Raw genomic sequence first — 10225 nt, 5'->3', positions numbered from 1 at the left:
AAGTCATTAAGAAAAAAATATCCTCTCCACTGGAGATATAGTCATACTTTCCTCCTCCTCCCCCTTTTCTTCTTCTTCCCCCTCTTCCTTCTCTTCCTCCTCCTCTTCCTCCCTCTCTTCCTCCTATTCCTCTTCTTTCCCCCCCTCTTCCTCCTCCTCAGCCTCCTTTTTCTTCCTCCTCCTCCTCCTCCTCTTGTCTTTCCCTTGGTTCCCTTAGATCCCACACTACCCCTCAGGGCCAAGTTTTTCCTCTTTTCCTTGGGGAACATAAACTTCTTTGCAGGTGATAGAAAAAGGTTAGGTAAGATCTGAGATCCTCAGAGCCTTCACTCTAGTTCTTACATACACCACACACGTGTATTATAAGCACTTTCCAGAAGTGATACAGAAATATTATGTTGACTTCCTATCATATTGTATTAACTTAGAGGATCACAAGCTAGCAGGTTAGGAGGGAGCTAGGACCACATGTCACAGCTAGAAAGGACCTTAGAATATAGAACATAGCATGTCAGAGCTGAAAGAGACCTTTAAAAGCAAAGCATCGGGACTGTAAAGGACCTTAGAATGTAGGACACAGAATGCCAAAGCAGGAAGGGGCTTTAGATAGAGGTCATCTAACCGCCACATTCTACACTTGGGGACACTGAGAGCATAAAAGAGGACATGACTGGTCCAGGGTCACACACAATAAATTACTATGGTTAGTTAAGGTAATTTAGTTAGCTGAGTCCAGGAAAACCAGGTCTTCTAATACCCAGACCCCCACCCCTCTCTCTCTCAATACTGTGTATTGGTTCCAAGGCAGAAGAAGTTAGGGGCTAGGTAATGGGGGTTGAGTGACTTGCCCAGGATCACACACTAGGAAGGGTCTGTCCATATCTTTAAAAGGTTACACAACCCAGATCTGACCTTCATCTGTACAATTAAAGAGTGAATTTTCTCTCTCACAGATACATTGGTGCAGTAGCCACTAGACATCTGACACCCTCTTGGGCTGCTCTAAGGGCTTACTGACTCTGGTCTTAGCCCTTGAGGTGGGCCCCAAAATGTGAGTCAATGGACCAGCATTTAGCATCTCAGCAACAAAGCCCAGCCTGGCACCCAAGGCCCTTCGATCTCCCTTAGGATTCTAGTTGCCAGCACTAGATGAAGTGGAGGAGTCTTACTGGGCTAGAGAGGCCTTAGGGAAGTGGCAGGAAGAGAGAGAAGGAAGGGGTCCTCAATAGCTAGAGCCCCACATTCATATTCTGCCTGGAACCATCTTTCTCCCTTTATCTCCAAGGCAACTCCATATCCTCCAATGGCAAAGCAAAGGAGGAACCTTAGAACAAAGGGTCAAGAACATTAGAGCTGGAAAGGGCTTCAGGGGTCACCTAGTCTGACTCCTTCCTTCTACAGATGAGGAAACTGAGGCCTCATAGAGTGAGGAATGACTAGCCCAACGTCACATGGGGAATTAGTGGCAGGAACCCATGTCTCAGCGTTCTCATCCCAGACCCCTTTCTGAGCAGAGGCCACATTATTGGATAGAAACTGGAAGTCGGGGTGGAGTACAAACACGAGGCAATTTGCTGAAGTGGGTGTGGGTATGAGGATGTAGGGGTGAGTCTTCTAAAGCTGCTTCTGAGTATTGATCCCTTTCCCCCAGGCCCAGGGAAGGGTTTCATCATCCTACCTATTAGCTAAGCTTTTTTTTTTTTTTTTTTTTTTTTAACTCTTACTTTCTGTCTTAGACTTAGAATCAGTACTGTGTTTTGGTTCCAAGGCAGAAGAGTGGTAAGGGCTGGATAATGGGGATTAAGTGACTTGCCCAGGCTCACACAGCTAGAAAGTGTCTGAGGCCAGATTTGAACCCAGGACCTCCTGACTCCAGTTTTAGTGCTCTACCCACTGTGCTACCTACCCCTCTGGTTTATCTACCTGAATTCCAACTCTGACTCAAAGCTACCTGTGTGTCACTGGGCAAGTCTTCACTTTGGGGGGCTCTCAGTGTACCCCACTGAAATCCTACCCCATTTGCTTCTGCCTTTTTTGGAGAGCTTCCAATTTTTAAATGCCCAACCCCCATCCAGAAGGGAAATTCTTCAAAGAAGCAGAGAAAAGAGAACCTTAAGAACAACCACACTTGGCCCCAACCCCTCTGTACTTGCCAGGGAAGGAAGAAGGGGCTGGACTGTCTCATCCTGGTGCCTATGAGAAATGGAGGGCCAGAGTGGCCAGACAACTCACCCAGTGGCACCCACAGCTCATCCGCGGCGGCAGTAGCAAGCAACTGAAGCCCACCAAGGAAACATGGCCCAATCCCATCCTCAGAGGAGCCCGGGCGTTAGGCAGGAGAGAATTAGGGGAACTTCCTCAACCCTGAACTCCACCCCCGCTTTTGCCTCCTTCCCACCTCACCAGAGAGAAACCACAGGGAGAAAGAACCACCTCAGAAAACCTAGAGCTCTTGCCAGTGGGGGGAGTGGGGGAGAATTTAACCCTGTGTCTGGAGAGGCACAGGGGGGAAAGCATGAGACTTTAGGAGAGGGGAGAGATCTGAGTTGGAATTCCATCTCTGACTCAAAGCTGCCTGTGGCAAGTCTGCATTTGGGGGGGCTCTCAGTATGCTCAATTGTAAAATATAGATAACACAACGTTGATACTTAGTTCTAATAGTGAACTGTTAGCATTAAATGAGACCCTACGAATTGGCTGGAATATATTAAAGTATTATATAATTGATGGTGGTGATAATGATAAAGAAGAAAAAGTTATATGAATCGAGTCAGAAAGAACTGCCCCTGGCCCATACTAGCTGTGCAAGCCTGGACAATTCATTTAATCCCTCACTGCCCCTCAAGTAATTCTCTAAGACCCTAAAGAGCAGGTGTTATCACCCATGGTAATGAAGACTTCTTGAGGTAATTCTCCTAACCAATAATAACATCACAGGGCTGTGAGAGTGCCCTGACAAGGCGTCAAAGGAAGGTGAGGGAACCATGAGACTTACTGGTCATCTCCGACTCTCTTTACCCATGCCATATCCCGCTCGGATTGGTTGGAAGCCAAATCCTAAGAGAGAGAAGAAGTCGAAAGATGAGAGAGCCCAGAGCAGAGTGGGAGCACCGTTTCTACAAGAATAACCACATGGCCAAAGCAGATGACTTTGAAAGACTTTGAAGATTCCTGTGAATCCTGGTGCAATGGCCGACCACGATTCCAGAGGACTCATGGTGGAACGTGCTGCCCATCTCCTGACAAAAATGTGGTGGACTCACAGTACATATTGAGACGGCCTTTTTTTGGGACATGGCCAATGTGAAAATCATTTTGCTTGAATACGTATGGTTATTCCATGGAGTTTAGTTTTCTCTCTTTTTCAGTAGGGAATGGGATAGGGTAGAGAAGGTGGGAGAAAGAGGTGGACTTTTCATTCATTGAAATATAAATTAAATTTTAAAAAACCAAAAAGGTGAGACCTCAGGAACCTACTCCACATCAGATCCCATCTCTGGGACACCCTACCCCACCGCACCCCCCACTGCCTATCAAAATTCTCCTGGAGATCTTGTTTGGTCTGACTGACCTAGCTGAAGGGCAGCTCTCTGTAAGTGCTTCCCAGTGGTTTCAAAGGTCCTTCCCAGACTTCCCCACCCTCCCCAACCCCCCAGGACCCGCTGTGGCTTCATCTTGGACCCGTCACCCCCAAATCCCCAAGGAACTGGAAAAAAGGAGGCAGAGGCAGGGTCAGATGAGGCGCCGGGAGGCATACCTGAGCCCTGCTCTCCTGGAGCTGCTTCAGCTCTCCCTGGAGCCGCTCACACTCAGCCTGGAGCTGCTCTTCCCGGAGCTGGGCCCCCCTCGCCTCCCCTCTAGCTGCTTCCAAAGCCTCTTCCAGCCGCCTCCTCTCCAGTTCCCCAACACTGGGTGGGCTGGGCCAGCCCAGGGAAGGCTCTAGCACTTTAGGGGGGCGATGGGAGTCAGAAAAGAAAGCAGAGAGAAGAAGGGGGACGACAGGGGCAAGGTCAGGGCTGGCTGAGCCCTCGGGTCGCCTGCCCACCCCCCACCCCCTTCACCAGCCTCTGTGAGATGACATTCCCAAGGTAGCCAAGTCACAGCTCCAGAAGGAGAGCTGAGGAGGGTGGGAGGCCTGAGGCAGGTGAGTCGGCCTCTTCCCACAGTTGGCTCAGTGACCTCTCCAAGGTCCTCTTTCCCAGAAGACTCTAAGTCTCGGCTTGCTCCTCATCTCCCGCCACTCCCCAACCCATCCAGCCAAGGCCTGGCATCACTGAGTCTAGGTGGGCGGTGCCCTCTGCTGGTCATCTTGGAAACAACATGCTCGGGGCCGCCTAGCTGGGCAAAGGAAAGAGCTAGAGAGAATTCCGGAGGGCAGGAGTGGGTCTGTGTGGTGACCCAAGGAGGATTCGTCCCCATGCGATCAGGGAGTAGGAAAATAGAGGTGGAGCCCTCAGGGGGATCTCACCATGGCCAAGGCCAGGCCCTCCTCGCAGTGCCAGGTAGTGGAGGTCAAGGTCAGGGTCAGAGGGGGCAGGAGCTGCGGGAGGGCTCAGGCAGGGGAAGCTGCTGTCCCCACCCCCCTGGTGCTGCCGGAGCTGCTGCTGCAGGCCGCAGATCTGCCTCAGGTGGGTCTCTACCAAAGCCCGCTGGAGGAGAGACATGAGGGAGGGCAGGGAGGAGGGAAGGTCAGCTCTGAACCAGAGTCCTCATGCCCACCCCCTCAGGGCATCACTCCACCCCACATCCCTGGTAGGGGGCCAGAGAACCAGAGAGCCCCTTCCCTCCCAGACCTTGCTCACCCTCCCACCCCCATCTCCAGCACACACGGACACACAGACACATACCAGCACACCAAGGCTTGCCCTGAGATGCCCAGCTACAGCTGGCATCATAGCCACAGAAACGCCAACCCAGACATCTGCCATACACACACAGACTCAGGATCTCACACACACACACACACACACACAAAATACCCCACAGACTCAGGATCTCACATACACACACAGACACACCCACACACCTAGGGTCTCACACACACACATACAGACCCAGGTTACACACAAACACACACACACACACACACACACACACACACACACGCCTCACCATTTCCCCCAGTTCATTTTCCAGGTCGCTTTTCTCTACACACAGCTTCTCATATGCCTGGATCATCTCTCCCAATTGTTCTTCTTGCTCCTTGTTCTTCTGGAGCTGACCAAGAACCATGAGAGGGAGGGGAAGGGGAGAACAGGGTAGGAATACAAGATGGGGAAGAAAAGAAGGAAAACAGCAGGGTCAGAGGCAGACCGAAACATTACTCACATTGTTTTTTAGCTCCTGAAGATTTACAATGTGATTTCCTCACTACCCTGTACAGGAAGTAATGCAACTATTATCATCTCCCTTTGTTCTAGGTGGGGAAACTGAGGCTTGACGACTGCCCAGGCACCACACAAAACTAGCAAAAGTGTAATTCAGGTAGTGCTATATTTTTCACTATCAGTAAAGAAATTGTGGAGGAAAGGGGCCATATTTGTGGGATTTAGGGGAAAAGGCCTATTTGATCAGTTCTACTTAGGGCTAATAGCCCTAATTTACCAAGATCACAGCACCCTGAAGGTTTCTCAGGTTCTTTTTCTGTCATTTCTGCCCTTCCTCCCCAACCAGAAGCAAAAGGGTAGGGGCAAAAGTAGCTGACTCAAGGCTTTAAAAAGGAATGAATATAGTCACTTTTTAAAAAACTCTACCCTTCTGTCTCAGAATCAATACTATGAATTAACAGAAGAGGGTTAAGGACTAGACAATTTGCCCAGGGCCACACGGCTAGGAAGCATCTGAGACCAGTTTTGAACTCAAGACCTTCCAGTCTCCAGGCCTGGCTCTTAATCCAGAGCCTCCCAACTGTTCCCTATCGTCATTTCTGATACCCACCCTGGGACATAGTACAGAAGGGGTGATTGGGAAAGAACCATATGGATGGTGGTCCCCTGGGGGAGAGGGGCTCACCTCATGCTGGAACTGATTGAGTCGCTGCTGTAGACTGGATTTCTCCACCTCCAGCAGGGAGCCCTCCTTAATCTCATACAAGGAGAAGCTGTGCTCATCTCCAAAGTCACCAATTACTGGGTACTGCAGGAGGTAGAAGGGAGGGTTCTCAGAAGGGACATCTCCCTGAACACCTAGCCATGCCGTAGTCTATCTTCAAGACCCTTGACCCATTGATACCATCCCCCAAGGGTCACCTGTCCTCCTTCTGCCAGAATCCATGATAGATCCCTTTTTTAGATTCCTAACCAATCTATTCCCAAATCCCTCTCATGCCTCTGGCATGCACTTTTCACTGGACACCATTCTCAGATGTCTCTCAGATTGTCCTGGTACCAGATTTCCCAACTCCGTCCCTAGCAGAACCCACTAGGAGATTCCCAGTGAGAATCTACAAACCAGATCCTCTCTGTATACTCTAGCCTAAACCTCCCACTGGATGTCCTAAGAGACAGATTATTCCTCGATAACCCTTCTGGGGGATTAGGTGATCTCCTGATCTCTCCACACTACCCCAGGAATAAAACATAGTATAAGATTTCTCCTGGGAAACCCCTGAAAACCAATGGGACCAATAACCTGATTCCTCCACCAGGGCCCTTAACAAGATCCCTCCCTGAAACAGTGGGGATGGAGGGAGGCCTTGATGGCCCCTGACCTTGATCTCATACACCTTGAGTCGGCGCCGTAGGGTAGCATTCTCCCGCTCCAGCCCCCCCAGCCGCTCCTTGATGTCCCCGTAGGCTGTGATGAGTGCGAAGTGGGAGGCAGAGCACATGTCACTGCCCAGCACAGGGCCCCCCGGCCCGTCCAGCCACACCTCGCCGGACCCCAGCGCCTCCTGGGTCAAGATGCTGATGTCGTCCTCAAACATGGATTCCATGGCACTCAGGCGAGGGACAGGGGCCCTGGTGGAGCCACCTGGGGGGGCAGGGGGGAAGGGGGAGCCAAGGTCTGCCAAGGTCACCCAATACCAAAACCTCCCCCCAACCCAAGTGGGAATGTGGGTGGGTGTGTCTCTATCACATGCCTCATCCACATTCCTTTCATCTCCGAGGTTTAAATCCTTTTGGGACATGAGGACCAGGAACTTCCCAGTTTCATTGTGTGAGAGAGAGAGGGATCCCAGGGTGGAGGGGGAATGAAATCTAGATAAGGTCCAGCTAGGCTATGGGTGGCCTCTGACCCTAAAGACTTTATTCCTCCTGTTTGGTAACCCCTGGTAGGAGAAAGTAGGGAGTGGGAGTCATTCTGTCTAACCCCAAAACTCCAGAGAAGCGAAAGCCAATCCTGCTCATTATATAAGATATGTCTCACCTCCAGAGCTACAAAACCATTCCCCTTAAAGTCACCAGGGACCTCAGGCTTGTTTCCCTTCCTGATGGGAGATGTGGAGACTGATGCCATAGGGTTGTGGCTGTCAGCAGGAAGAGGTTCAGGAATCCCAGCCCTCAGATGCTACCAGAGGTCAATAGCAACACTCAGAGTCCTGATGCCCCCACTTTACTTGACCTGATTCCCTTCTCACAGTTCCCCAACAAGTCTCAAATACCTTGCAGCCATGCTCCTGATCCCAAGTTCTTCTTGCCCCCAGGCCTCTTCCCCAAAGGATCAACAAGGGCCTCCCAGAGTTTCAGTTCTCCTAAACTCCCAGCATCACATCCTCTCTAGTCTGTCCCTCCACCCTATTTCCTCCCAGAGGATTCCAGAGTTCAGGAAAAGGAAATGCCCTCCCTTTCCCCTTCCACTCTCTTGAAGCCCTAATGAGGGCAGTCTCAATGTAATCATTACTCATGTTCTGCCTATGTTGAGGGCCCAGAGAGAGGAAGGCCAGAAGCTCAGTGTCAGAGAGGAGGCTTAGGCTCAGAGATGGAGATTCAGTGTCAGAGAGGGTGAAGGCTCAGTGTCAGGATGGAGGATTTGGTTTTGAGGGCTCAGTGTCTGGAATGAGAGACCCAGTATGAATGATGAGGGGTTTCAGTTGTCAGAGATGGGAGCCTGAATGATAAGAAAGAAAGGGCAATAGAGGATGAGGGAGGGCGATGGGATTCTGGGCTAGGTATCACAGAGGGGAAGACTAAGTTTCAAGGATGAGAATATATATCAGGGATGGGGGCGGAGGGGAGTTTCAGGGTTGGGTAAAGGAAATCCATTGTTAGGATCTGGGGTGGGAGGGATACCTCATCCAAAGGGATGAGAAAGTTCAGTGTCAAGAATGTGGGGATATGGCAAGAACAGGAGGCATAGAAAGCCCAGTGCCAGGATCAGGGGATGAAGGGATTCAGTATCAAGAATGGAAGATTTAATGTTGGGGATTGAGGCATAGGGTCAGGGAGGAGCTCATGACAGAGATGGCAAGTTGAATGATAGGAAGGGCTGTGTTTGTTAGGGAAAGATGCGGAAGCTTGGTGTCAGGGTTAGAGGCTCTGTTAGAAATGAGGAATTTTAGAGGCAAATAGAGAAACTTGGCATTAGGGGTAGAAGTTCAGTATCAGGGACAAGAGGCTGATCCTTAGGTTTTAGGGAAAGTCTCAGTGTCAGAAGTGAAGATCCAGTTTTAGTGATGAAGGCCTGCTTTGGATGTGATGGAGCCTAGGTGGCTGGTTTACTTCTCCACAGGGGACATGACAATTCTTTAAAGAATGGATTGTATGTGTATGTATGGGGAGGGGTGTGAGAGAGAGAGACAGAAACAGAAAGAGACAGAGAGACAGAGACAACGAGAGACAGAGAAGGAAAGAGAAAGAGAGACACAGAGGGGGGGGGAGAGAGAGAGAGAGAGAGAGAGAGACAAAGACAGAGAGGGGGGAGAGAGACAAAGATAGAGACAGAAAGAGAGACAGAAAAAGAGAGGGAGAGAGACAGAGAGATAGAGAGTGGGGAGAGAGACACAGAGAAAGACAGAGAAAACACACACACACACACCACGGGAATTCCTCTGGAGACCTGTTTATGAATGTGTGTATCTGTGTGATTTTGAGTGTGTAGGGGGAAAGTATTGTGTGTCTCTGAATGAGTGTGGGTGTCACAGAGCTGGTACCTCAATGAGAGAGTTTGGCTTCGGGGTGCTGGTACAGAACTGGGATGAGAATGGTTGAAGCTGTGTGTATATCGTTCTGTGTACGGTGTGGATGTGAGGGCTGGGTGGGTTTGTGGCACGTAAGGCACGTATGGGAATGTCAGAGGTGTGTGTGTGTATGTGTGTGTGTCCCTGAGCCAAGGTTCTGTGTGTGTTGGCAGAGTAGGAGAATTGTGGGAAGGAAGGGGGTGTTTGCTTCCAAAGCTAGGCAGCAAAGGTTGGGACCCAGGACCCCAATCGTTCCCCAAAAGCTGTCCTGGCTACAGAGTCAGAGAAACTTGCAGGAATGTGTGTGTGTGTGTGTGTAAGTCTAAGGGGTGGGTGTGTTTGTGTGTCTGGCCCCACCTTTAACCCTTTCCTCCCCCCAAGTCTGCTCCTCATACTCCTGGCCCACTCCACGCCATCCTGGTACCCCGGAGAGGGGAAGAGGCCAAGGCCCCTAGGTGCAGTTCCAACCTCGCTAAGCCGGGTCTTTCAGCTGGCCTTGGCCCGCCCCCCGCCGAGGGTCCCTGCAGCCCTTTAGACTGGCAGCAGGCCTAACCCGCGGACCGCTGTGGGGGCAAAGGTTCTCTCCCTCCGCATCCTTCCCTCGGGCCTAGGCGGAGGAGGGGCGGGGTGGGAGGGGATGGTGAGAGGGAGTTGGGGTAGGTAGGGGTACGGGTATGGGTAGGGGAAGGGGGAGGGGCAGGGGAAAGGGGGTTGTTGCTCAGCTGGCCGGAGCCCCTCCCGCGTCCCCTTTAAGAGCCGCCCTTTAAACCCCTTTAGCTCGGCGGAAAGGAATTGTCGCCCCTCCCCTCTCGGGGGCTGAGACCACGCAGCCCCCTCTACCTCTGGCCTGGCGGAGCCCCTGCCCCAACACCTCTCCTGCTTCTCGAGCTCGTGGGGTTCGGAAAGGGGGCGCCGGAGGCTGCGCGGCCTCAGGAGCCGGGGGTGAGATGGAGGGCCGCTGCAGCGGCCGGGGCTTTGGGACCCTTCCCCTCCCGCCATCTCTTAACGAAGTACATGCCAACGCCCCCAGCCCATCCCCCGCGCCCCCCTGCCAGAGCTCTGGGCACAGGGCCCCAGGCGCCGCTACCATCAGCACCGCGCCCCCCC

At 51.7% G+C, this 10225-nt stretch overlaps 1 protein-coding gene across 1 annotated transcript; it reads right to left on the bottom strand.

Annotated features, from left to right (window-relative positions):
• Positions 1–1835: 1835 nt before the first annotated feature.
• Positions 1836–6968, bottom strand: TBKBP1 (TBK1 binding protein 1). The gene is made up of 6 exons (XM_044673723.1): positions 6710–6968; positions 6013–6135; positions 5113–5217; positions 4469–4649; positions 3758–3939; positions 1836–3057 (listed from the first exon to the last, which is right to left on the bottom strand). Exons 1-6 carry the CDS (start codon positions 6932–6934, stop codon positions 2992–2994), a joined length of 882 nt encoding a protein of 293 aa, XP_044529658.1. The 5' UTR covers positions 6935–6968; the 3' UTR covers positions 1836–2991.
• Positions 6969–10225: the final 3257 nt, after the last annotated feature.

Source organism: Gracilinanus agilis, chromosome 4 (assembly GCF_016433145.1).
Source record: "Gracilinanus agilis isolate LMUSP501 chromosome 4, AgileGrace, whole genome shotgun sequence".
NCBI classification, from domain to species: domain Eukaryota; kingdom Metazoa; phylum Chordata; class Mammalia; order Didelphimorphia; family Didelphidae; genus Gracilinanus; species Gracilinanus agilis.
The sequence above is the reverse complement of the archived record's forward strand: the minus strand, read 5'-3'. Positions and strand labels throughout refer to the sequence as shown.

What these genes read in the sequence shown, in the direction of transcription:
- TBKBP1 (XM_044673723.1), bottom strand. Translation starts at nt 6,934, where the DNA reads ATGGAATCCATGTTTGAGGACGACATCAGCATCTTGACCCAGGAGGCG. An exon ending in AAAATGAACTGGGGGAAATG is followed by an intron (nt 4,650 to 5,112) that starts GTGAGGCGTGTG and finishes TCTCTCCTCCAG; the next exon opens with CGGGCTTTGGTAGAGACCCA. An exon ending in TCCAGGAGAGCAGGGCTCAG is followed by an intron (nt 3,058 to 3,757) that starts GTATGCCTCCCG and finishes TCTCTCTCTTAG; the next exon opens with GATTTGGCTTCCAACCAATC.